At 47.9% G+C, this 27,378-nt stretch overlaps 3 protein-coding genes across 10 annotated transcripts in view; 1 reads left to right on the top strand and 2 right to left on the bottom strand.

Annotated features, from left to right (window-relative positions):
* RAB11FIP4 (RAB11 family interacting protein 4) overlaps nucleotides 1-8,059 on the bottom strand; it is a 146,287-nt gene extending 138,228 nt beyond the window's left edge. The window contains exon 1 of one of the 2 annotated variants that reach the window (XM_016932058.4): nucleotides 7,723-8,059. In XM_016932058.4, the coding sequence (XP_016787547.1) occupies nucleotides 7,723-7,881 (159 nt within the window). In that variant the 5' untranslated portion in view covers nucleotides 7,882-8,059. The remainder of the gene's footprint in view (nucleotides 1-7,722) is intronic. The other variant, XM_016932059.4, reaches the window with a different exon arrangement.
* Nucleotides 8,060-8,112: 53 nt separating this feature from the next.
* Nucleotides 8,113-10,033, top strand: LOC134808872 (WAS/WASL-interacting protein family member 1-like). Its single transcript, XM_063798737.1, has 2 exons — nucleotides 8,113-9,732; nucleotides 9,889-10,033. The coding sequence occupies exon 1, from the start codon at nucleotides 8,161-8,163 to the stop codon at nucleotides 8,530-8,532; it is 372 nt and encodes a 123-aa protein (XP_063654807.1). The 5' UTR covers nucleotides 8,113-8,160; the 3' UTR covers nucleotides 8,533-9,732; nucleotides 9,889-10,033.
* A 7,644-nt stretch (nucleotides 10,034-17,677) lies between these two features.
* The window catches only part of NF1 (neurofibromin 1), a 283,489-nt gene continuing 273,788 nt past the window's right edge, over nucleotides 17,678-27,378 (bottom strand). For 6 of the 7 annotated variants that reach the window (XM_511395.8, XM_001174734.7, XM_054670075.2 and 3 more), the window contains one exon: nucleotides 22,436-26,102. In XM_511395.8, the coding sequence (XP_511395.2) occupies nucleotides 25,960-26,102 (143 nt within the window). In that variant the 3' untranslated portion in view covers nucleotides 22,436-25,959. Of the gene's footprint in view, nucleotides 17,922-20,746; nucleotides 20,999-21,080; nucleotides 21,217-22,435; nucleotides 26,103-27,378 lie in introns of those variants that run through there. The other variant, XM_009432439.5, reaches the window with a different exon arrangement.

The raw sequence follows: 27,378 nt of genomic DNA on the forward strand, positions 1-27,378 counted from the left end.
TTTTTATTTGTATTTATGTATTTATTTTTATTTTTTGAGACTGAGTCTCGCTCTGTCATCCAGGCTGGGGTGCAGTGGTGCAATCTCAGCTCACTGCAACCTCCGCCTCCCGGGTTTAAGCAATTCTCCTATCTCAGCCTCCCAAGTAGCTGGGACTACAGGCACATGCCACCACGCCCGGCTAATTTTTGTATTTTTAGTAGAGACAGGGTTTCACCATGTTGGCCAGGCTGGTCTCGAACTCCTGACCTCAAGCAATCTACCCGCCTCGGCCTCCCAAAGTGCTGGGATTACAGGGTTGAGCCACCACACCTGGCCTAGAGTAAAAAATTTTTAAATCTGGACCCGTGTTAAGGGTAAATGTAAGGGATACTTCCATAAAATCAACTCTATAAAAATTTCAGCGCATTTACCCAATAACTTGGGGCTAGGAGGACAGCAGTGACTTGGGCAAGCCATATGCCATTTCCAGGCCAGCGGGCATTTCCCCTCCATCCCGCCCAGGTTGGTGTGACTCAGCTCTAAGAGTCTATCTCAGCCAGCTGTCAGGTTCCCCTTCTGCACCGTTCCTGGTGGCACTGCTCAGGGCTGGGGTGGGGATGACTGCTCAGTGGGCCAAAGGGGTGCTGCAACAGGAAGGGAAGGAGCCCTCCGCCCTACACTCCAGGGCTGAGGCAGAACCCCCTCCACCATGTGGACCTGTGAACACCCCTATTCCTGCCGGCAGAAGGTTGACCAGGCCGGGGCACCATTGTCCAGGAGCCTGCTGCCCACCCTAGCAATGCACTGCCCTCCAAGGCAGTGTTGCCCAGTGCCGAACTTCTCAGGCAGTGGAGGCCCTGCTGAAGGAAAAAGGGGTGGCTTTGTAGCCATCGCCCCCGTTCCCAGGTTCCTGGGCTCCCTACTCCCCGCCCACCAGCCCAGGCAGCACACAGGAATCTCCTGGCCCAGCCTCTCCTCCCTCTGTCCGGTCCTTTCTTCTTCTTTTCCTCTTTGGTTTTCTTCCCGGTGCTAGGGAAGGCTCCTAAGCCTCAGAGCCAGGGCCAGGTCTGAAAGCCACGCTGCCTGTCCAGCCTCGTGACCCACCTGTACAAGGGGGAACGTCACACTTCATGGGCTGGACGCCCCTAAGGGAAGCTTGTGGATGGTTCAAGGTTCTCTACCCACTGATATCCCTCGGAGGGCACGTCTTGCTGATGGGAAGGGCTGATTCTTCCCCCTACTCAGGTCTATATGTCCCGCATTCAGGTCTCACCAATGGAGGCAGGGATCACACCCCCCACTCCGCATAGCACGGTCTCTCAACGCTGGCACTTCCTCCTTCTCTAGAACTCCAGTGTCTTGGGAATGATGCTGGAACTCAGCAAGGTTTTGCCAAATGGATTCAGGCTTCGTCAAGAGTGTCTGACAGGCCAGCTGTGGTGGCTCACGCCTGTAATCCCAGCACCTTGGGAGGCTCAGGCAGTGGATCACCAGAGGTCAGGAGTTAAAAGACCAGCCTGGCCAACATGGCAAAACCCTGTCTCTACTAAAAATACAAAAAATTAGCCGGGCGTGGTGGCACATGGCTGTAATCCCAGCTACTCGGGAGGCTGAGGTGAGAGAATCGCTTGAACCCCGGAGTTGGAGGTTGCAACGAGCCACTGCACTCCAGCCTGGGTGACAGAGTGAGACTCCGTCTCAAAAAAAAAAAGTGTCTGACAAAAAATTAGCTGAGCATGGTGGCATATACTTGCAGTGCCAGCTACTTGGGAGGCTGGGGCAGGAGGATGGTTTGAGCCCAAGAGCTCGAGGCTGCAGTGAGCCATGATGCACCCCTGAACTCCAGCCTGAGCTACAAAGTGAGAGCCTGTTTCAATTAAAAAAAAAAAAAAGGCAGGGGTGTGTCTGATAAGATGGATGAGTCCCAGCAGACTTTCTGCATCTGGCCTCCTCCCAGCACAGCCAAACTGGTGGGCACAAGAGGCCAGAGGGTGCCCCAGCTAGGACTCGTCCTCCCGCCTCAATGCAGAGTGTGGTGCCACATGCCCATCCCCAGGCCCCAAGGGACCCCAGCCTTGGCCCCACTTCCATGATGACCTCCAACCTCAGGAGCACAGTTTCCCAGAAGCATAGGAAAGAGAACGTCTCTCTGGGCTCACTCTTGTCCTGCTTCCACCTCAGGTCCCAGGCACTCCCACCTTTTCTGCCAGGCTCAGGGCACCTGGGCCTTCCTTCTGATGTGCCAGCCTTGTCACTCTGCATGGTAGCCTCATTAGGGTGGGGTACATAGAGGTTGCCTGGTCTCAAAAGAGCACCTTTAACTATCACCTTTTGGGAGTAGCTCGTTGGGACTTTGCCGGCCTTCCAGGCCCCTGTCAATTCTGCACCCCCCGCCACTGCCCAAGTTAGGATGCTCTTCCTCTCTTACCATGTGCCACAGTCCCGAGGAGGCCTCCTGCCTCCAATCCTGCTCCCCATCCCCTGTTCTCTCATACACATCCACTCTTGGCTGCCTAGGTCTCACTGCCTACAGGGAACCACTGATCTGGCCCTACCTTCCCCTTCACCCCTTCCTCCAGCCACGGCTGTGGGGATACAGTTGTTTCTTCCCTGTTATCCAATTGCTACTCCTGAGCAGAGGGGCTTTAGTTCCAGGTGCTCCTGTTCCTGGAAGCCACGTATCTCAAAAGACATCGATCCCAGCCCCAGGGCTGGCTCCTGGCCGGTCTCAGCCCATCCTAGCACCCCAACCCCTTTGCCATTTCAAAGACCCAGGCTTAACCCAAGTGGCACTAGCAATTCCCCCATAGCAGGCATTAGCTCAGAGGGGACCTGAGGACTCAGGGAGCCCAGTGGGGACCATCATTTCATTTCCAAGCAGGCAGGACAGGCCCACTGTCCAGAGGAGATGGTGCTGTGTTAATGCATGGGAGAGGCCTACTTGGTGATTCTTATTTCTATTTTTCTAGCAAGAAGGACGGTCTTCAAACTGGAAAGGGAAGAGGACCATGTCACAGGGAAGTGTGGTCCAGGACATCTCTGGCTGCTTTCAATGTCTGCCATTCTGACTGCCGAGGGGACGTAAGAGGGGCAGGAACACCACAGCTGGTTAAGGAGGGTGAGTTGAGCACACAGAGGCCGGTGCCAGATCTTGACCTCAATTCCTAGCAAATCTCCAGCCTAGAACAGCCTCTCAAAAATGCTTGCAAGTGTTTAGAAAATAATAATAATGACAAGGAGAGCACCAGCAATTCTGATATTATGCCTACTCTGTGCAGATACTGGACTAAGCCCTTTGTATGTATTAACTCACTCAAACCCCACAATAACCCTATAGAATGGGGACTCTGATCAGCCCCATTTGATAGATGAGTAAATAGAGGCCTAAAGAGGTTAGGGAGACAATGCAATACATCAGAAGGCAACGCAGGGTCAGGGTGTTGAGCCATCATGTTACATACTTATCAGAGTCCTACTCCCTGGCATTGTAGACTTTCAGGATCAGGGCAGTGGTGTGCCCCCATCCCTCAAAAATCTGCATTTCTTTCTTTTCTTTTCTTTTCTTTTTTCTTTTTTTTTTTTTTGGTGGCAGGGTCTCACTCTGTCACCCAGGCTAGAGTGCAGCGATGTAATCTCAGCTCACTGCAACCTCCGCCTCCCAGGTTGAAACGATTCTCCTGCCTCAGTCTCCCAACTAGCTGGGATTACAGGTGCACGCCACTACACCGGGCTAATTTTTGTATTTTTTGTAGAGATGGGGGTCTCACCATGTTACCCAGGCTGGTCTCGAACTCCTGAGCTCCAGTGATCCTCCCACCTCAGCCTCCCGAAGTGTTAGGATTACCGGCATGAGCCACCACACCCGGCCCATTGTCTCCTCTTTTCTGCTGTGATACCTAGGTCAACAAAGTCGGGAACTATCAGGGACTAACCTAATCCATAAATAACATTATTAAGTAACGTTCATACTTGATCCAGACTTCCTTAGTTTTTACCTAATGTCCTCTTCTTGATTCTAGGGTCCCATCCAGGACACCACACTGCATTTAGTCAGCTGCCTCCTTAGTCTCCACTTGGCTCTGACAGTGTCTCAAAATTTCCTTGTTTTGGATGACCTTGACAATTTTGAGAGGTCCTAATCAGGCATTTTGTAGAATGCCTCTCGGTTGGGATTTGTCTGGCATTTTTCTCAGGACTAGACTGGGATTACTGGTTTGGGAGGAAGACCACAGAGGAAAAGTTCTAGTCTCACCACATCACACCAAGGGTGTGTGCCATCATCACAACCTGTCACTATCCATGTTGTCCTTGATCACCTTCTGAGACAGTGTTTGTTGGGTTTCTCCACTATACAGTTGCTGTTCCCCCCACTTTCCAAACTCTACCCTTTATAAGGAAGCCACTACGCACATCTCATGCTTACACGGTGGGACGTTATGCTTCACTTCCTCAATGAGGCAATTATCAACATATGTTATTCAGATTTCTTCTATACGAGAGATTTTCCTATTTATTTATTATCATCTGTTCAATAATTTATACATATATATATTTCATTATGGCCTTATGGATATTTATTTCATACTTTACGACCTAGTATATTTTGGTTTTTGCAAAGCATTTGATCCTGGTATCCCTGGTATTCTGGGGGTAGGTGGTAAACTGTGGACAATCAGCTCTAAGTTCACTGAACTGCATATCTAATGAATGATCATTATCCATCCCAGAGCACAAGTGGCTGGGAAATCAATGTCACTGCCTGACTTTAAAACAAATAAAATAGAAACAGAGTACACTGCATTTCGTAAGGGAGCCCCCCCACCGCCACCCCACCGCTGGAAAACAACACTCCGATTTTGTAATGCATCAGGGGATAAGATGGGTAGTGAGTAGAGATGCAAAATATATTTCCACGGGTCTCGGTCAATACAGTATAAGTCGAAAACCACCCCTACAAGTGCCTCGGGGCCCTGTCCATGGTCCTGCCCTGCAATGTTTAACCAGCCTTGTGGATTCAGACACACCAAGCACTGCTTCTTCAGCCCGCAGGCAGCAGCACAGCTGAGAGTGATAGAGGTAGGATGCTAGATTCTCTTTCTTGACAGATACAATGTGATGAAATGAACAAGACGAAATTAAATGGGAATAAGGGCCAAGAAACAGGCTTAGATTCCAGAAATTACTGACAGACAACAGGCCCGAATGCTTCCACAAGCCAGGATTGTTAAAAGAAAAAAGAAAAGAAAAAGGAATTGTGTTACAGTAAGAGAGACTAAAAGGTGACAACAACCACATACACTGCACAGTCCTGGAGAGGAAACAGCAAAAATGGACATTTTGGGGTCAAATAGGGAAATCTGAAAAAGGTCTGCATATTAAACCAGATGAAAATTTATTGAAGCAGAAAAGTCATGATCATTTACCGGCAAAAAAAATCAGGTTACAAAACAGTATGCACAGTATGATCTCATTTTCTGGAGAAAATTGACATATAAGCATGGAAACAGCTCTGGAAAGGTCTGACAGAAGTGTCATTGAGGCGCTGCCTGAGAGATAGGACACAATACTTTTTATTTTGCTTGTCCCTATTTCCAGTTTTCTGCAATGCATATCCACCGCTTCTGTAGTAATCTCAGAGTATGCTTTTAAAAGAAAAAAATCACTGACCCTCCCCGAAGGGTGGAGAATCCCTGGCTTGGCAGAGGTTTCTAAAACAGATCCCTGGAGGTTTCGGTGGCCAGAAACTTAATATGAGCAGAGTGCAGTGCCCCATTCAGAGGCAGCCCCACCCTAAGCTGTGTGCATATGTGTGAGGTCTTGGGGCTAATATAGTCCTGGTGGGGGCGGGGGGGGGGTGGGGGCGGTCTGCTTGTCCAGCCCTTTCATGTTATTGCTAGGAAAACTGAATCGCAGAATTAGTCGATGGCAGCTCCAAGGCCAGAAGCCAGAGGTCTGGCTACTGGGTCACATGGAAATGGCCTAGGGCTTCAGGAACTGGGGTATTTGGCCTGGAGAAGGGAAAATGGGAGTATGGAGCTGGGAAGGAGAGAAGGGGCAGGAGTGCTATTTTCAAATATTTAAAGGCTCCCCCAAAGAAGAGAGACCTATGTGAGTCCCTGTGCAGAACGGTGATGACTAAGTGACAAGCAGGTCTGTCTCTAGAGTGTATGAGGGAGAAGGTTCTAATGGCAGGAACTGTCCAGCTGGGGGAGAAGTGGGTGAGGCTTGCTGGGCATGTGGCTGAGGCCGGTGGCCCCTGCCAGAGGTTGTTGGGAGGCCCTTCCCACCACTGAGGCTCTGGGTTCGGGGACTCCAGGTTTCAGCCAGAGCTGGTGGCTTCTTTACCCGACCTGCAGTCTGTGTTCTGAGAGGAAGGAGCGCGACTATCCCCATGCCAGGAGTCTGCTCAGCCTGCCCCAGATGGGAGCCACTGGAAAAACGGAAGGGCTTGGCTGGCCTTTGGGGAAGAAGGGTCATGGTGGCAGCAGGCACTGTCCCTCAGCAAAGCCCCGCAGAGGGCAGTCTGGGCTCTCACAGGCACTGCAGTGGTGTTTCCTGTGGTGGGTACCTGAGTTCTCAAGCCCTGAAGCTGCCTCACTCTCTTCTGCCCACAGCTCTCAGCGACTCACAGGTCCCGGCCCATGCCCAGGTGCGGGTGGAGAGATGATTCTCAATCGCCTCCCACTCTCTGGTGACGCAGAGGCACGGGCCCAACCTGGCCATCACCCAGCTTCTCCCATGTTCTGAAATGCCTGGTCCGACCTGTTCTGGGAACACAATGCCAGCCAGTGCCCATTTGAGGCCCATGGCCCCAGGCCCCCCATGCAGGGCCTGAGGCCTTAGATGGCCTTGGAAACCCACTTCTCAGGGCTTTTGGCTCCAGGGGAAACCCCTGACCATTTCAGCCAGGTGGGTGTCTTGTCCTCCCCTTGAGACACAGTCCCCAGTCCCCATGCCGGTGGCACCAGAGGACACTGGTGTAGTGTGCGTTTAGTGATATGACTCCGTCCACCCTACTGGCGGCACCGACCCTCCGCTTCCAGCCCTGTTAACAATCTACGTAAGTCCTGCTTTCCCCAAATAGATGCGGCCCCGCCACATGAAAGCCCTCTGCTCAGCCACCACTCCCCGAGCCTGGCTTTGCCTGGCCTGCCGCAACCAACACAGCCAGCTGCCAGCCTGGCTGCCCAGCAGAGCCTGAATGAGAGGTCACCCGACACTGGCCCGGGAGTACACGGTGGCCCCAGCAGACACCTCCTTCCGTGTCTGGGCAGGGTGTGTGCAGCCGAGGAGCCAAGGCTGCAGAGCACCCCTACCGGTCCCTTTCACCCCCTAGCCCGGCCCAGCAGGACGTACACAGACCCTTGCATCTTGGTCTCCGCAGCGCCGGGTGGGGTGGGGAGCCTAGGGCCGGATTCTGGCAGCTCTCTCCCCCAGACAAGGGTGGATGTGCAGACCGCTCAGAAGGACCTGCATGGCCGAGGAAGGAAGGTGGGCGCAGAAGCCACCCTAGGCGTGACGCGTGACGCTCGGGGCACGGGCGCCGGGGGGCGGAAAGCGAGGGCCCGGCTGGGCCAGGGATACCCGGGGGGGCCGAGGTCCTGGGCTCCGGCGGAGGGAGGGGATTGGGAGGAAGGCCACCGCCTCGGGCCACGCGGGTGACCCGGCGGGGGAGCTGGGGGAGGGGCGGCGGGGCTGGGCTGGGGTCCCCGGGCCGGGACTGGGGTCGGGCCAGCTTACCTCCTCGCCCTGGCCGAAGCGCAGTCCGAGCGCCGCGACGCGCTCCACGCGCAGGAAGCCGTCGGGGTCGCGGCCGCACACCTCGAACACCTCGCGCAGGCGGCGCACGGAGCGCAGCAGAGCCGCGGGGGCGCCCGACCAGCCCGCGCCGCCCGCCATCCGGGCCGGCCCGCAGCTCAGCCCGGACCCCTCGCCCGCCGCGCCCGCCGCCTGCCCGCCGCCGCCATCGCCGCGCGCCCTCCGGGGCCGCCCGTCTGGGTCTGCGCCGCGCAGCCTCCGCCCGGTGGCGGCCGCGGCCGATCCGTGTCAGCAGCGGCGCCGCAGCCCCAGCCGCTCCGGAGGGGAAGGGAGGGGAGGGGAGGGAAGGAGAAGAGTGGGGAGGGGAAGGAGGAGGGGCAATAGGGGGCGGGGAGGGGAGGGGCGGGGGCCGCGGCGAAAATGGGAGGGAGAGGGGGAGGCGGCGGCGGCGGCGGCTGCGGGGACGCTGCAGACAAAAGGAGCCCGCGTCCTCCCGAGTGGGGCGGCCCACGCGGGGCCGGCAGGCGCAGCGAACTGCCAACGGCCGCGTCCTCCGCGACCTCAGTTTCCCTCCGCGTCCCCAGTTTCCCTCCGCGTCCCCGAGCCCACCCCTTCCTCTGGACACCCGGAGCCACCCAAAGGCCCTGCCCTGCCGGAGGATTCCGCGGGGTCGCGCCCCTTTACGCTGCCCGTGCCCGCTGCCGCGCCTGGCGTCTCCCGAGCGCTCAGGATGTCCTGGGGGCCTCCTGCATTGGCGCGTTCCGTGACTGCATTCATCCCGGAGGAAGCTGAGGCCCAGAGAGGTCGGACTCACTCTAGGCCACACAGCTGGCAAGAGGCAGGGCCGGGATTCGCTGCCATCTCTGGAGGGCTCTGGACTCCGCTCTTCACCTCGGCGCTGCGGTCTCCCGGCGCTCTCCTGCAAGACAGCACTTGTGGGGCCATCGGGCGGGGGAGGGCACAGAGAGGAGGAGCAGGCAACTGAACCCCAGCCTGGACCCGGGACCCTGCGACGGGGAGATGAGGAGAAAACCAGGATGAGGCCGGAGGGAGGAAAAGCGAGGCGCTTCCAGAGGCCTGCCTGTTCAGGGCCCAAGGTTGCCCCACGCCTGGAAGAGGCTTCCTCCCTTTCCCCGGGTTCCCACCATCACACCTCCCTGGCAGCCCGCATGCCCCAAGCTCAGAGAATCCAGGACAGAATCTCTGTCCCGCTGGCCGCAGGCTTTAGGTCAGGACCGTGGCCTCCTCCCATTAGTGCTCAGCGGAGCCTCCACCCCAGCTTGTGCTAACTTCCCAGCCCAGCCTCGGGGCCCTGCAGGACCCGGCCGGGCTCTTCTCTCCACCTTCTTGCTCGGCACATCAGGTCTTTGTGGCAACGACTGGCCCCAACCTAAAAAAAGGCCTTGGCTGAGTCTACTCCCACCTATGCTGTCATGCTCAGCACAGAGGTTTCCTCCTCCGGGAAGGCTTCTCTGATGGCACGCCATCTTGTCTTCTATTCTGAGTTCTAAGCCCTTCTTCCAGGTGCCCAGTTAGTTATTAATTCTCTAGTGGGATGCCCATTTCCCCTACCATGCTGGGAAGCCCTCCAGGGCAAGATATGTCTTAATTACCTTCAAGTCCCTGATCTCCAGGCAAGAGTGGGCCCAGAGGAAGCCCCACCCAGAGGGGATGGGCCCGCCCATTATGTGAGGAGCCGGGAGCAACGTAGTGGCGCAGACAGGGAGTACGGGGTGAACTGCATGGCCTCCCCTAGCTGGGCCTCGGTTTGTACCTCTGTGGTCTTCCGGCTCAACCCTGAATATATCCTGCGCAGGGACTGCCATTTGCCTTCTGACAGTGGGCGGGGACCTATTCTTTCCAGCCCCGCTCCTGGGATGAACCTGGCTTTTAGCTACTCTCCTTTGACCCTTCAGTTCGTCTGAGAGCCACGAAAGGCAACACCTCTTGGGAAGAGAGACCTGTGGTTCTGAGGATTGAGGAGTCCGAAATGTGAGAAAGCGGGAAAGGGGAGGCCGTGGGAGTGGAGTAGGGGTATTCGGCTGAGTAGGAGCGTCTCTGCTAGCTGGATGCCGCTCAGCAGGATACTAACATATTTTAGCCGGTTTCCTCGCCTGTACCGTGAGGATAATAGTACCTTCCTTTTAGAGCAACTGAAGATGAGAGCGAATCTAAGCAATGCTGCTTTCCCCCGACCTACCCTGCAAAATGGAGGTGGAAGTGGAGAATAAGGACAAACAGCTGGCAGGGAGAGACTGGCTGCTGGAGATCCAGCCAGCCCCCTAGCAAGGAGGTAGGGAGTGGAAGCTGGGGGCTGCTGCCTGCCCCTGGTACCCCGATATTAGTTCGTCCAAGGTCAGCTCGTGCCATTTTCTCTCACCCAAGGGGCTCAGCACAGAAAGGAGATGGCCAGGAGCTGGGGCTGCCCCCTGGTGGGGGCTGCAGAAATGGCTCTCCGCGTTCAGCCTGGCATTGAATGCCCCCTAACTGGGGACAGGGGAGCTGGAAGACTCACCCACTTCAGCTGGCAGAGGCGGGGACCTCAGACCTGAGCATGAACAAATCCCAAGTGAACCAAGACAGAATCCCGCAACCAGATTAGCCAGTTCTTGTCAAAGACAGGATCATCACAAATTCAAAAATCCCCCAGGAGAGCTTTCCCTGACCGGACTCTCCTTGCCCAGGTCTCTGCAGTTTTGTCTCTGGTGGGCGATGGTTTGAAGGACACCTGCCTCCGCCACCAGTGGCACTGGGTCTCTTGCTCACCGCTGTGCTGCTGGGGCCAGCAAAGCACGTCACAGGCATTCTTTCTGGGGTTGTCACGTTTTTGTTGAGCACCTACGTTGTGTTGGGTATGCTAGGGAGACAGTGAAAGGGGTGCAGCCACTTGCTGAACTTGATGGGGGCAGTCATGGCCCAGTGTGATCTACACTGAGGTGCCAGGCTCTAGGAGCCCAAGAGGGCCTGCAGAAATGGCTGAGTGCCTACCCAAAGGTCCCTCAGAGATGGTGCAATTTATGGAGTCCTTGGGTCCTTGGAAGTGGACCTGGGACCACTAGGGCTCCCAAAACCCTGATCCAAGAGCTCAGAGTGCAGCCCCGAGCAGAAGCAGCAAGAGAATACCCATGTCAGGGCCGGCTGCAGGGTGAAGGGGGTTGCTCCAGGAAAGCAAGAGGTCCCCATGGATAGAGCGGGAAGGCGCGGAGCCTCCTTTCTGTCCTCCGCTTCCTCCAGGTGACCTCTGATTCTCCAGGGGATTTCCAACAGCTGCAGCAGCCTGGGCAGGCTGGAAATATACTGGGAAATATACATGGAAGGGACAGTTGGGACTCTGGCCCCTTCTCTAGGAAGAAACAAGTTTGATCAGGTCCCTCCCCTGCTGAAAACTCAATGGCCACCATTGCCTGAGCTGGCATTGTGCAGTGTCTTCATACTCTCCTGCCTCTCCTTAACCCTAGTCTGGGAGCATCCAGGCTCCCTCCTGCCTCCCTTTGCTTAGTGGGTGGGAGGCCTCAATCCTACCCCCACCCAATTCCACTTTCTCTAATTCCTGTCCTTGTGTTGTGGAAGTGGCACTTCCTACCGGAAGCCTTTCATGACCACCCCGCTCCTTGCCCACCTTGACCACCTCGCTCCTTGCCCACCTTGACCACCTCTCCCATGTGCTCCTGCAGAGAAGTGAAAAGTACAGACTGCAGCCCACTTACAGGTGTGGATAAGGCTGTGGTGAGAGTCAGTAAGTTAATACATACATTCTAAGTGTCAGAACAGTGCTGCTGGTTAGTGACAGCTATTGTCCTTGTGACTATCCTTACCATCTTACTCCTATTGTCTATCACCGGATTATCTGGGAAACTGTATGAAAGGTCACAGGAGTGACCATGAGGTCCCTGGGAGCAGGGACTGTGTCTATTTCTCTCCTGATTTCTGTAGCTCCTAAATAATGCCCATACACACATAGTTAGGGTCTGTGTAGGAATAAATTAAGGAATGGACAAATATGGTGTGGTAGGCTGAAAAATGCCCCCTTAAATGATATCTATATTCCAATCCCTGTACATCAGTGGTCCCCAACCTTTTTTGGCACCAGGGACTGGTTTCATACAAGTCGGGGGAAGAGGGTCTTGGGATGAAACTGTTCCAACTTAGATCATCAGGCTTCAGATTCTCATAAGGGGTGCGCAACCTAGATCCCCCTCCTGCGCCATTCACAATAGGGTTCCCGCTTCTATGAGAATCTAATGCCACTGATCTGACGGAAGGTGGAGCTCAGGCGGTAATGCCCACTCACCCGGCGCTCACCTCCTGCTGTGGTTCCTAACAGGCCATGAACTGGTAATGGTCTGCAGTCTGGGCGTTGGGACCCCTGCTGTAAATGTTACCTCATTAGAAAAAGGGCCTTTGCAGATGTAATTAAGGATCTGGAGGCTGGGCGTGGTGGCTCACGCCTGTAATCCTAGCACTTTGGGAGGCTGAGGCAGGCAGATTGCTTCAGTCCAGTAATTCAAGACCAGCCTAGGCAATGTGATGAAATCCTGTCTCTAGTAAAAAATACAAAAATTAGTTGGGTATCGTGGCATGTATCTGTAGTCTCAACTACTCAGGAGGCTGAGGCAGGAGGATGGCTTGAGCCAAGGAGGTGGAGGTTGCCGTGAGCCCAGAACATGCCACTACAGTCCAGCCTGGGTGACAAGAGTGAGACCCTGTCTCCAAAAAAAAAAAAAAAAAAAAAAAAAAAAAAAAAAAAAAAAAAAAAACTAACAACAAAAAAAACAACAGGATCTGGAGACAGGGGGGTTATTCTGGGTTAGCTAGGTGGACCCTTAATGCAATCACACATATCTATAGGATGGATCAGAGGCAGATTTGACACATAAAGAGAGGGTAATGTGACCACAGAGGCAGAGATTGGAGTGGTGCAGCCATAAGCCAAGGAGCAACAGCAGCCATCAGAAGAGGCAAGGAGCAGAATCCCTCCCAGAGCCTCTGGAGGGCCCACAGCCCTGCTGATGCCTGGAGTTTGGCCTTCTGGCCTCCAGAACTGTTACAGAATAAATTTCTGGTGTTTTAAGCCACCAAGTTTGTGGAAGCTAGCACAGCAGCCATGAGAAATGAATACAGATGGGATGAATATCATGTGGAAGTTATCAAAGATTATGAAGAGCAAGGCTTTGGAATTCAAAACAGCTGAGCTGGGCACCAACATCTGTTGCTCTTTTAGCCGCATGACTCTGGTCAGGTTAATTTCTCTAAGCTTCAGTTTTTCTACCTTGTAGAGGTCCTTCAGGTTTTTAATTTAAAAAAGATGGCGTCATGCCTCGCCCAGTGCTTGGCACAGTACCTGGCACCTGGGTGGTGATTATGTGTGTCAGTATGGAGCAGTTTAGAACCAGTCTAAAAGGGGGAACATTTCTGTATTTTCATCTGTGAGCCTTGACTTCATTGTCCATGTTGTCTGGAAATGGGGCAGGATTCAGTTACTCCCTGTTCACAACCTGCTGGGTTTTCTTAAACCCATAAATAATTATCACTTTGAAGGGGAAGAAGGTGCCGTGAACTTATTTTCCTTCTTCACTGATCCCAGAATATGTTTCTGTGAGCAAAAGCAGAGAGGCCCCTGCTTGGAGACACAGCCAGCCCTGCCTGTGGAGTGCTGAGGACCCTGGCTGGACTAGGGCACACTTGGGGTGCAGGGGGGCACCTTGAGACCTCATCTTTCCTCTGCTGCATGAGCTGTTGATGTGAGGGGTATCCAGAATCTTCTCTGACCCTTAGAAGCAGGACCGGCTGATTGCTAAAATTCCTTCTGGGATTCTAAGAAGAAATGCCAAAACCTAACTTATTCTACCCAACTGGGCTCCAGATCCTTCTGTCAGCTGCAGAAATGGCCCCTGAAACTAACTTCCAGGCAGGGCACCAATATTTCCCTCCTGGCTTAGGAAGCAGTGTCCTTGGTGAGTCAAATCCACTCACATTCCCTGGCTTTGAGCCTTCTCTACTGCCCACTTCTGCCTAAAAGAAAAACTCAATCCTTAGGGTGAGCGGCAAGCAGGAAGGCCCTTTACAGCCTGATGCTCTCCATTCTGTAAAACATGGCCGAGCAGTAACATCATCTACTATACTCAGTTTACATTTATTGAGCACTTACTATATCCCAGGCATTGTGTGGCATAGACTCCAAGACAGTGACTCAACATGGAATTGATCAGTGAAATGCCTGGCTTGCCTTGCATATGCTGTTCCCTCTGCCTGGATTGTCCTCCCTCCACCACCCCCACTGCCATCCTTCAAATGCCACCCCCTCCAAGAAGCCTTCCCTGAGTCAGCTGCCCTTACTGCTCTGCCCTCACAGAACTTTGCAGACTCTACAGTGTGTTCGTGATGCACACACAGGGATGCTCTGCCCATCAGCTGTCTCCCCTGGCCAGGGCACCCAGATGTCTTCTCAGGGATGATGGGATCATTCCAAGATTAGGAAAACAGACACAGGGTCAAGAGCCGAGAGTTAAGAGGCAGGTGAAGGAAGTGCTGTCAGAGCCATAGGAGGAGCGGGAACAGGTGCCTGGAAGCCAAAAGAGGTGAGGAAAATGACTGAATTATAGTTAAATGTGCACATCCTTCACCATGTATTTCTTTTTTTTTGAGATGGAGTCTCACTCTCGTTGCCTAGGCTGCAGTGCAATGGCGTGACCTCAGCTCACTGCAACCTCTGCAGTGTTCAAGCGATTCTCCTGCCTCAGCCTCCCGAGTAGCTGGGATTACAAGGTGCCTGTCACCATGTCTGGCTTTTTTTTTTTTTTAGATGGAGATGTCTGGCTTTTTTTTTTTTTTTAGATGGAGTTTCGCTCTTGTTGCCCAGGCGGGAGTGCAATGGTGCGATCTCAGCTCACTGCAACCTCTGTCTCCCAGGTTCAAAGCGATTCTTGTGCCTTAGCCTCCCAAATAGCTGGGATTACAGGCACATGCCACCATCCCTGGCTAATTTTGTACTTTTAGTAGAGACGGGGTTTCTCCGTGTTGGTCAGGCTGGTCCCGAACTCCCGACCTCAGGTGATCCACTCGCCTCGGCCTACCAAAGTGTTGGGATTACAGGCGTGAGCCACCACGCCCGGCTACTAATTTTTTGTATTTGCAGTAGAGACGGGGTTTCACCATGTTGGCCAGGCTGGTCTTGAACTCTTGACCTCAGGTGATCCACCTGCCTCAGCTTCCCAAAATGCTGGGATTACAGGCATAAGCCACAGCGCCTGGCCGCCTACGAGCTTCTTGAGAGCAAGGACCATTCCCCATCAACCTTGTTAACCTTGAAAGGTTGCAAGCTGTTGAGTAGAAGTTATAAAATAACAGTGAAGGTTTAGGGTTGGCCTACGGAGTTGACAGCAGTTCACCTGCACCACTCTAAACTAGTTATGCTGATACTCCCCTAAGGAAGGAAAACAAACCCAGCTCCCTGTAATCCGAATTAGTAAAGAGCTACCTTTTGATAAACGGAAAAAGATAAAGGTAAAAACATCCAAGAGGTGGTAGTTAATGTAATACCTAAACTCTGCTATCATAAACATCCTTTTTAGTACAATTAAAAGTAAGCATTATCCTCATCTCTTAAAACCCTTTTTGTTTTCAAAGCAATAATCATTGTAAAATGCTTAGAAAATAGACACAAAAAGGAGTAAGTGAGCCATACATATTGTTAACATTCAATACATTTCCTTTTCTTTATCCTATGCAAAAACTATACACACATATTTGTATTTACATAATTGGGAATTAGCCCTCTTATGTGGTTTTAAAACTCTTGATTTTATTGGAAGTTCCCTCCCAAAATTTAAATATTATTAGGCCATCTTTAAAGGCTGCATAAGGAAGTGGTCAGCTTCCAGAAAGTGCTGGATGAATGTAGATAATTTAACCAATATTTTGGTTGTCTTCAGGTTTTCTGATATTATAATACTTTGATGAAAGTCTTCACCCTTTTACCATTTGTTTCTCCAGAATAGATTCCTAGATAATTACTAGGGCGAATGGTATGGACTTTTTTTTTTTTTTTTTTTTTTTTTTTGAGACGGAGTTTCGCTCTTGTTGCCCAGACTGGAGTGCAATGGCGCAATCTCAGCTCACCACAGCCTCCGCCTCCCGGGTTCAAGTGATTCTTCTGCCTCAGCCTCCTGAGTAGCTGGGATTAACAGGCATGCACCACCACGCCCGGCTAATTTTGTATTTTTAGTAGAGATGGGGGTTTCTCCATGTTGGTCAGGCTGGTCTCAAACTCACGACCTCAGCTGATCCACCTGCCTCAGCCTCCTGAAGTGCTAGGATTACAGGCATAAGCCACCACGCCCAGCCAGTATGGACATTTTTAAGGCTGGTAATACAGAGAGATGAGGCCACCTGCAGGAAGAACTCATCGCACCACATTCTTGACCTGCACCAAGTATTAGTTAAGTGTCTTTGCTAATGTGACAAGTGAAAATTTGTATCAGGTATCCCATTGTTTCAGTTTGCATTTCTTTTTGTTTACTAATGAGTGTGATGACCTTTTCCATCATAAACAGGAGTTGGTACAATATTTCTGTGGATTGGCCATTCATGTTCTTTGCCCATTTTTCTTTCTGCTTAGGTTTTTTCTTTAGATGAGTTTTTATGAACTCTTTATAATTCCCTATTGGTTGGCCTTTTAATTTTGTGTGTGATTTTTTTGGACATGGGGACATTTTAATGTTAGGCAGTCAATGCAGGACCCTTAGGATTTCTGCTTTTAAGCTTACACTGCTTTTTTTTTTTTTTTTTTTGAGACGGAGTCCTGCTCTGTCACCCAGGCTGGAATGCAATGGCACAATCTCAGCTCGCTGCAACCTCCGCCTCCCGGGTTCAAGCAATTCTCCTATCTCAGCCTCCTGAGCAGCTGGGATTACAGGCACATGCCGCCACGCCCGAGAACGTATTGTATTTTAGTAGAGAGGCCCATGTTGCCCAGGCTGGTCTTGAACTCCTGAGCTCAGGCAATCCACCTGCCTCGGCCTCCTGAAGTGCTAGGATTACAGGCGTGAGCCACCGCACTTACACTGCTTTTAAGCTTACAAAGTCCTTCCCTATTGTAGGAGTCATTAATGTTCTTGGCCAACGTTTCCAGCTCTTTTCCTTTTGGACAGAGGAAGATAGTGATTTTTGACCCTTGTGACTTTGTGAAGCTGTGTGTCAAGTTCTGGCAATGACTGTGAAAAGTGACTGTACATCTGTCCTCAAGCCTTTAATTGCTGATGCAAGAGCTTCCAGATGCTGCTCTGTCCAATCTAGCAGCCAGTAGCCACATGTAACTATTCACATTTATTTAATATAAAAGTTTAGTTCCCCATTCTCACTAACCACATTTCAAGTGTTCAATGGCCACATGTGGCTAGTGGCCACTGTCCTGGACAGTGCAGATATGGAACTGGTAATACAGAAAGATGAGGCCAAGTGCAGGAAGAACTCACTTTCTGGACTGGCACCAATATTAGTTAAGTACATCTTTGCTAATGTGACAAATGAAAACGGGACCCCTCTGTTTCAGCTTCCAGCAGAACATTTCCATCATCACAGCGGCTGGACAGCATAGCCTGAGCTCCTTCCCTCTGGCATGATGGCTAGCCATTTGTAGATCAAATGAGTGAGTGATCAGAGATGGCTGATCACTCACTCTGGAGTCCCAAGACATCAGGGTGAGCATAGCCTCCTGATAACGGGTGATGGACATGTAGCAGAGGTGAGAAATAAGCTTTTGTGGCTTTGAAGCCAATACACTTTAGGAGTTACTCATGCTTTTCTTTTTAAATAAAAAAATCAAAGCATAATCTGGACCTTCTAGCCTGTTCCACTTTATATTTACTCTAATTACCATTAGTATTTAAGCATTTAAAATTTTGTTTTACTACCTAATAAGGAAGTTTTCGACAACCCGTTGTTAGCCATGCTTTCCTGTTTATTCCACAAGGTGAAGAATATTTTTCAAAGATCATTTTGTCTGGATACACTCTCTTCTTGTTGGCATCTTGATCAGAATTGTATTAAGCCAGTTCATTTATTTTGGAAGATCTGGCATTCAATGATATTCAGCTTTCCAACCCAGGACTGTGGTCTGTCTCTCCATTTGCTGGAGTCTCCTTTAAGCCCAGCTCCCTCACATGCCTGCGTGCTGAGCAGTGCTGTGTGGAGAAAAATAAGCAGCAATGAGAGAAAATTGAGGACAACATAGTGACTTTTATAAAGCAAAACTAATTTCTTTTAAAGAACTGTACTTTATCCTGTGATTCCCTCCCCCACTACTCAGAGTTGAAATGGCGTTTTACAAAAAAAACTATGTTAGATATATTTTTTTCTTGTTTCTAAATGCATAAGTTGATGAAATGTATTTTGGAAATTTTACTGATCTGTGAAATCTCAAAGTCTGGATTAGAATTTTCAATAGGTCTTTATTACACAGGTCACCTCTATTTTGTTAGGGATTTTGCGTTGGGGTTGCTATTGTGTATGGGAATTTTCCCATTCTATTTATATAGTTCTTTTTTTTTTTTTTTTTTTTTTTTTTTTTGAGACGGAGTCTTGCTCTTTCGCCCAGGCTGGAGTGCAGTGGCCCGATCTCAGCTCACTGCAAGCTCCGCCTCCTGGGTTCACGCCATTCTCCTGCCTCAGCCTCCCGAGTAGCTGGGACTACAGGCGCCCGCCACCACGCCCGGCTAATTTTTTCTATTTTTAGTAGAGACGGGGTTTCACCGTGTTAGCTAGGATGGTCTCGATCTCCTGACCTCGTGATCCGCCCGCCTCGGCCTCCCAAAGTACTGGGATTACAGGCGTGAGCCACCGCGCCCGGCCTATATAGTTCTTTATAACATAAAGCCTTCAGTGTTATTCAACAACTATCTATTGAGCACCTTTGAACAAAGCATGTTCCCTACACTGGGAGGCTCATAATCCTAACCAGGGACATGGGAAGATAGTTGATGGTTACCAAGTTGTTGTATAGAGAAGCTGTCACAGAAGCAAGAGAAGGGCTCTCAGTCAATGGGAGATCAGAAAGCATTTCCAAGAGGTGCTGGTGCTCAAATTGAGTGACAACAAGGCACCCAGAAAATGTTTTGCTGAATGACTGCTGCACATTCAAAAAGACTTGGTATTTTGATAATGAATTTTTGTCTCCTGTAGAATCCTAGATATGAGTAAGGGTGGTATTTGTGGAGTCTTTTTTAATGAAGGCACAGATCGCCTAATTCCTTTCTGCCTTCCATTCACAAATTACCAAATTGCAAAGAAAGTATCTCTTTACCATCAATTTCTTTCTACTTCAACTTTGGGCCAGACTCAAAACATTTATACTTGCCAGGATAGAAAAAGTGTTGCTATTTTTGTGATCTGGGGCTAAGGCATATCTTCATGTATTTTTTGTTTTTATTTTTTCTTGAGACAGAGTTTCGCTCTTATTGCCCAGGCTGGAGTGCAATGGCGCAATCTCGGCTCACTGCAACCATTGCTTCCCAGTTCAAGCGATTCTCCTGCCTCAGCCTCCCGAGTAGCTGGGATTACAGGCATGTGCCACCATGTCCAGCTAATTTTGTATTTTCAGTAGAGATGGGGTTTCTCCATGTTGGTCAGGCTGGTCTCCAACTCCTGACCTCAGGTAATCTGCCCACCTCGGCCTCCCAAAGTGTTGGGATTACAGGCGTAAACCACTGCGCCTGGCCCATATACTTTGTAAATGTAGAAAATTAAGCTGCATTCCCCAACGTGGGACAAAAGAATGGAGAAAAATAACACGAGAAGCCAATCTCCTGTGGTGTGCTGCTTTCTGCCTAAACACTTATCTGCTACTTGCCCTCTCTGGGCCAGTCTCTTTTTTTTTTTTTTTTTTTTTTTTGAGATGGAGTCTCGCTCTGTCACCCAGGCTGGAGTGCAGTGGCGCGATCTCACTCACTGCAAGCTCCGCCTCCCAGGTTCATGCCATTCTCCTGCCTCAGCCTCCCGTGTAGCTGGGACTACAGGCGCCCACCACAATGCCTGGCTAATTTTTTGTATTTTTAGTAGAGACGGGGTTTCACCGTGTTAGCCAGGATGGTCTCGATCTCCTGACCTCGTGATCCGTCTCTGGGCCAGTCTCTTAACGGACTTGATTACCTTCTGTCCATTAAATACTCCAAAACCCTATTTTCAACTGCTCACTGGACACATATCAACCTGGACAAACTTCTTGGTCATTCTTTAGGACCCACCTCCTCAGTTGCCAACCATGCCAGTCACTCCATGACCCTCTAAAAACCCCACCCACACCTTGGGACACTGTGGTCATTGTTTGTGTGGCTGTTTTCCCCACTAAGTCATGAGGTCATAGAGGACAAAGGCCAAGCTTTCTTCTTTTGTATTTACAATTATAACCAAAGGAAAATTTTTTTTTGAACAATCAGCTAAGGTTGCATCTGTCAACATTTTCTTCCCTTAAAAATATTAATTTAGGCAATGCTTTCTGAACTTCTGAGCAGGAAAGGGCCCTATTAAGATTCCAATGCGACTGTCTTATTTTATATAGAGGAAGTGGCCAATGGGGCAAGTTCTGAACCTTGTAACCCCAGAAGCATAATGCTCTTGATCACTATTAGCTGGACTGTCAGCATAAAGACATAGTAAAGGACCTAGAATAATTTTGCAATATGACCTTTTTGAGAAAATTTAAAAAGACAAAATAATTTGGCCCAATGTAGGTAAAATGTATCAAGCTGTTTTGGAAACCTGAAATACACATCCACATATGCATATGTAGTATGTATGTACACACACAGTATAAACCGATTTTTAGAAGATAATTTTTTAAAAAAGCCAAACCAACTGATTAAAATTATAACTCCACATTACTTTATGAAACTTATGATTAGGCAGCACTTCTAAAAGAACAAAACGTGAGAGATTCAAACCAACAGTGACTATGCTGCTGTAGTATGGTTCTATTATTTTTTTTTTTTTTTAAGACAATGTCTGGCTCTACCTCCCAGGCTGTAGTGCAGAGGTGCAATCTCAGCTCACTGAAACCTCCACCTCCCGGGTTCAAGTGATTCTCTTGCTTCAGCCTCCTGGTAGCTGGGACTATAGGCGTAAGCCACCATGCCCGGCTAATTTTTGTATTTTTAGTAGAGATGGGGTTTCACCATGTTTCCCAAACTCCCGACTTCAAGTGATCCGCCTGCCTTGGCCTTCCAGTGTTGGGATTACACGCGTGAGCCACCGCGCCCGGCTGGTTCTAATAATTATAGAAACATAATCAACATTGCAAAAGGGCTTCTTTTAAATTGGCAGCTAAAAGGGTCTTAAGTGGAACTCACCTGAATATGAAGACTGATTTCCAAATGAAGACAGGTTTGGCAGATTACTTGGGGCAATGAATTGCCCTTTAAAGAATTTGGATGCAGCTTTGTCGGAGGCTGTTCTGATGGGCAGTGAGCAGGTTAAGAAGTGCTACTGGTAGACAAGGGAGAATCAGTAATGAAGGTAAATTCCCAAGATGCCTGCCACCACTAGGGGCTTCCCTTGGTGATGGGGGGGGGGGGAGGGGGGATGGGCTACTTTGTGGAAGAGGAATACTGAGATGCTACCACTTGGTTGTAGGTTTTTTACTATTCTTCCAGAACCTCTGGCCCCTCCTCAACATCCCATGGGAATCAACTCTTCAAGCCAGGCAGTTCAGAATTGCTAGACTAGCCTAAGGGTGTCCCAGAAAGCAAAGCAAAGAACAGGCAGAGAGGCCCATACAAGATGTACTAAGTGGCCCACGTCCTCAGGGAGCTTGTTGTCCAGGAAGGGAGAGCTCTGATCTAGAGGGTCACTATCCTAAAAACATCCCCTAGTTTGGACTAAGATGCTTTAGGTTACAGGGAAAAGGCAGCTATTTGCAGTATTTGAGTTTTCAGTTCTCTACTCCAATGGTCTTTAAACCACTGAGTGCTCCGTAAAATCGCTTAAGAAGTTTAAACACACACTCTTTCTCCCAACAGCCCATCCTTGGAGAGTTTGCCTTTACCTTGGGGGATTAGGATGGGGACCAGTGTAAAGCAAGCTCTCCAGGTGAGGTACCCCTGCTTTCCAGGCCTGCCCATAAACAGACAAGTACTTGCCTCAGACCTGCAGGTATCTATCACCTGGTCTTTTTTAGTCCTTTGTTCAATATCAGACACTGTTACCCTTCTGAGGATAGCTCTGTCCTGTCCACTGGGTCTGGGCTGTGTTCTTTCTCCACTGATTGGGGGAGGCAACCCACATAATCAAGTAAGTAAAATAGTAACACGGGGCAGCTGAGCCAGGGGAGGTGGTTTACATTGTATACACATGTAGTGTCACAGAAGATTCTATAGCGGGAAAGCTGAAAAGTTGGAGAGAACTGCCCTCTGACTGGTCAATCTTGGGATGCCCTGACATTTCTGACTGGCTTCATTTTAAGAGAAGCCAGCTTATCCCAGAGAACAGACTCACCTGAGTTTGGCAGGCCCTAAAAAAGCATTTCACAAAAATATTTCACTTTTAGTGTGGAGAAGTTCTGGAAATGGAAAGATCTTTCTCATGGGGAGTAGGAGAGCCAAAAACATCCTTAAGGAAAATGGCCTTAATGTTTCAAAAGATTGGGAGGACTCGGGGAAAGAAAACAGAGCTCGATACATCTGAAGAAATTAAATAACTCCTCATATCTTAGAGCAGATTGAATTTACATTTTACTTAAAAAAAGGGGGGTGGGGGAAGTACATACACAAGGAGGAAAATGGGGTGAGGAACAATAAAGATCTGAAATGGATTTCTATGATTTTCCCCTACAATGATCGATTTTGTCTGTTGGGCAGTATTTTTCCTGCTGGCGTACAACTGTTTACAGTATTAACAAGGTTGTAGACAAAGGAACTGCCAAAGTTTAGGCCCGGATGGAAAGGACAGTAAGTTATCATATACAATTTAAGTTTACAATACACAGCATTTTCTTTAAATGATGTAACGCAGTCGCAAAAAGAAGTTAACAATACTAACACGAGAATAATCAAATTTTTGTTGTTATCCATGTGCAGCAACTAACTGCTTTACAAAAAAGCAAAATAATACAATATATCATCACATATATTTACAGTATAGTAAATATACTTTTTTTGTCAAATTTTACACAAACTATTTACAGGTGAATATACTGCATTAAAAAAAATTGTGTGGCTGACACTAAGAATGAATTTTTGCCTAAATCCATTGCATAACATTGAGTAAGACATGCCTCATTATGCCTGGGAGTCGGGGAAGGATGTAGAAACAAAAACAAAAAACAAAAAACCCAAACAAAACTGAAAACCCCTAAAACCTACAAACCTGGGAGGGTTGCTGGCTGGCACTCTGTCTCCCCGACTAGGACACAGGATAGAAGCTGACTGTTTAGGATGTGTCCTGGGCACCTGGCTCAGTCATGAACAGGTGTTGAGTGAATGGAAGACAGAGCTGTAGCCACTTTGCCCCAAATCTACTGAACTGCATCTCCATCTGGGCAACTAAGGGCATGCCCCTCGGATGGGAGTACTGGCATAACAGGTAGATTATCCAGGACAAAAACATGACTGAGTTCCTGGTTTCCTCTTTAACAAGTTAGGGGAAACATCTACAAACCGAAAAGAATTACTTATAATATTTTTAACAGAACTTATGTCAATTACGCAAAAATGGGCAACTTGGTCTAAACTTCAGAATTTCTTTTATAGATTACAAGTATGAAGACTAAAAAAGTGTTGCATTTCTCAAGGGACACATAGTGGTGAGAGGTTTATCTCATGTACATTTTAGTTACTTGGAAAGCTAGATTTTCCTCAAAAGTCAGAAGTTCTTTAAACAAGGTAAATTTTCAACCTTAGTTAAGTTTTCAAACTCCTAGGATGTACTTACTAGTCAAAGGTATTTTTGCATTTCAAAGGCGGCTCAATTTTGATTTGTGCCAATGCTGATCATTTCAGGCGGTATGAAATACTACACCTTGGTAAACTCGTTTATGGAAATATCAGTATTTTTAACAGTAAACCTCTGGAAGTTTCTTTATTTTGATGGGAAGAGCAAAATAGCATAACACCCACTATCATATGCACCAAACCAACAAACAAAAACAAGAAAAACATCGAACTAAAGTTATCAAAGGCTTACACTGCCTGCTATTCCAGGGCCTAGAAACTGTGAAACTTACCCCAGAAACACTGGGTTGTGGGAGAGCCAAGACCATGGTGGCAGCTTGGCATCCTTGGCACTGGGTTACTGATCTATTTCTAAACACAGTTCTAATTTCAGCTTTTTAATATAGTCATAGTTGCTCTGTCATTATAAACATTTTCTTCTAATGCAGCCTCTACAATAGTTTAAAAACAAAAGTTTAGTAAATTGCACCTGTCTTCAGTATTTCCAACAATTCTATGGTAAACTCATTAATAATACTAAGGTTTTCTTTCCTCTTATTTTGGCAAATAATTCTTACTTTTCCCAGGACTGTAAACAAATTTAAAAAATTAAATTCTTGTTATTTCTGAGTATCAAAACCAATTTTATTTACATTAACATATTACATTGTTACTGTGTGGATAAATGTGAAATATATTATTAAAATCAGAACACTTAAATGTACCATTATTTATTGAATTAGCTGTGGAATTTAATTTACTGAAATCCTCTAATGAAACAGCACTACAGGAAACTCCCCTCTCCCCTAGGTTTATGTTTTCCCCCTCTCAAAGCCATTATATCTTAACATATAAAGGGAACCTGGGAGTAGAGGGATTAATATCTTTTTGTAATAAATATGGTTTAGTTCTAAATTGGAACATCCAGATACCAATATGCTCACTGAAGTCAAATTATTTTGTAAACTGCAGGTACCACAAAGAAATTGGATCTGCATTACTATGAAAATTCCAATGCCATGATAATCCATACCACCAGTATAGCAGCAACTCTAACAGCCCCCCTACTGTCATACTAATGCAGGCTGACCAGTCTTTTCACAGTGATTAAATGCAATTCTAGCATATATAACCTACATGTTTTCTTAAAGAGGTTTCTGATTTTTTTGGAGAGGAGGAGGAAGATTAAAAGACATTCAAAATACATCTTATCAAAGAAATTTATAATATACACCATAGTCTATTCTTGGAAATTATTTAACAAAATAAAAATATCAGCTACCCTAAATGTCACGTACCATTCCATTTTGCTATGGAGCTAATGCAAACATCTATGAAAATTACCTTCTGGGAACAATTTTCAACACTTTGTTCACTGATTACCCTGCTCAGAATTAGTTAGGAAAGAAGAGGGGGAGGGGAAAAAAAAATATATATATATATAATTACTATACTTAGTATAGTTTTGGTTTACAAAAAACAAAACACAAAAAAACCACCTTTAGCAAAATTAAAAATTAAAAGATAATCAACTGGAGAAAAAAATAAACTAGTTTGGATGACTGAGTTTGGATAAGGACTTAGAAGCCATAGTTTTAATTCAGTAATGTTAAGATATATGTGGTCGCACTTATTTTCCTGTAATTATTGCTAATACTCAAGTGTTAGTATTTCTTAAGAATCCACTATAAAATATGAAATTTCCCTGCCCTCCCCCCCAAGTACCTTGTCTGTGGCTTTATGGTGTCAAGTCACTGAGGCTTGACCTCTATGGTTCTTTCAGTTTTGTAAGGTTAAAAAAAAAGTCCACAGCTAAAAGATTAAACATACTGGGGTTATAATATTATTTCTCTCATAAACTTGTATCTTGAAAAATGTATAAATAGGACTAACACTTTACTCTGTAGGATGAAGAAGGGAAAACCACAGAAGGCAGAGCTCTGTGCAAATGGCTTTCATCGCTGGCCAGTAGTAGCAGTATTCAAGAATTCATCCTCTCTTACAATTGAGATGTTCTCAGTTAAAAGTTTCCTGACCTCCCACTTTCTTTGCAGTTGTTCTGAACACTTACATATACCAGATACACGCCAAAAGTAGAAGAAAAAAAGTTAAAGAAAAGGCAGCATTAAATTTAGGCAAGGCTTCGAAGAGTTGATCATCTGGCAACATGGCAAACCGGATGGGTTCATTATAAAACAGGAAGTGCAGCATTACAACATGGGGGGAAAGGGCAAGGACAGGGAAGGGGTCACTAGTGAAGAGCCCATGTTAAGTTGATTTTAAAAAAGAAAGCAAGCAAGCTTCACACGATCTTCTTAATGCTATTACGTTTGAAACTGCCAGCGCTTCTTTGCTTCTGCACTTGGCTTGCGGATCCGTGGCGAGTTCGTCCACTGTTACAGTGGCCAGTGGTAGGGGAGAGTTCAACGTTCTCCTTGTCGATTCCTGGACAAAAAGAGAACAGCCAGTTACTTCTTCTTTTCCTTCCAGGACTGAATTTCATTGCAGTCATGTGTCGCTTAACAACGGGGACACATTCTAGGAAACGATCATTAGGTGATTTTGTCTGTGCAAATATTGTGGAGTGTACTTACATGAACTTAGATAGCATAGCCTACTACACACCAAGGCTATATGGTATAGCCTGTTTCTCCCAGGCTACAAACCTGTACAGCAGGTTACCATATTGTGTACTTTATGTAGTTGTAACACAATGCTAACTATTTGTATATCTAACACAGAAAAGGTACAGTAAAAATACAGTATTATAATCTTTCGGGACCACTGTCTATATGTGTTCTGTTGTTGACTGCAATGTTGTTATGCAGCACATGACTATATTTGTGATAAGATACAACCTGGCAAATTGTTTATGCACATTTCATTTTAATAGTCAATTGCTAAAATGTTTACTAAGTTAATGTCACATGGAAAACTTCACATTTTGTTATGCAAAGTTTGCTATCATAGCAGAAAATAGCAGAAGAAAAATGAAAAGACAAGTTGCAAGGAAAAGCTAGAGGCTGGCAGGCTTGAACTAAATGAAAGGCTAGCAGCCACCAGGGAAGACTAGTGCTCCTTCCTCCAAATCATACCAGAAACTTCCAGCAGAGGTCATCTTCTAGCCTTATTCACATCCTCATTCATGTTTATAAACAGAATATACTCTCCAGCAGCAGAAAGTACTGATCTTTCCAGCAAATTTGTCACTTCAAAGAAAACTCAAGACGCTTTTATTTTTTTAATCACAGTGCCTATCCCAAAGAAACTATTTACTGAGAAAATAATATATCACAAAGGTCATACTGTAGAATCTTTGCTTCTTTTCAGCTATGCCAAGTCATTTCACATTCTGCAACCTTAAACAGATGCCATTTATTTCTCTTGAGGAGGAGATTAAACCTCCAAAACCTGGGCCTAACAATGATTGATTATTTATTTAGAGACAGGGTCTTGCCCTGTTGCACAGGCTGCAGTGCAGTGGTGTGATCATAGCTCACTATAACCTTGAACTTCCAGGCTCAAGCTATCCTCTCGCCTCAGCCTCCCAAACAGCTAGGACTACAGGTGCATGCCACCATGCCCAGCTAATTTTAAAATTCTGTCTAGAGATAGAGTCTCACTATGTTGCCAAGGCTGGTCTTGAACTCCTGGTCTCAAGCAATCCTTCCATCTTGGCCTCTCAAAGTTCTGGGATTACAAGCATGAGCCACTGCACCCC

The sequence above is a fragment of the Pan troglodytes genome, chromosome 19 (genome assembly GCF_028858775.2).
Source record: "Pan troglodytes isolate AG18354 chromosome 19, NHGRI_mPanTro3-v2.0_pri, whole genome shotgun sequence".
NCBI lineage: Eukaryota > Metazoa > Chordata > Mammalia > Primates > Hominidae > Pan > Pan troglodytes.

Excerpts from the sequence above, each read along its gene's own strand:
- LOC134808872 (XM_063798737.1), top strand. The coding sequence starts at position 8,161 with ATGGGAGGGAGAGGGGGAGGCGGCGGCGGCGGCGGCTGCGGGGACGCT.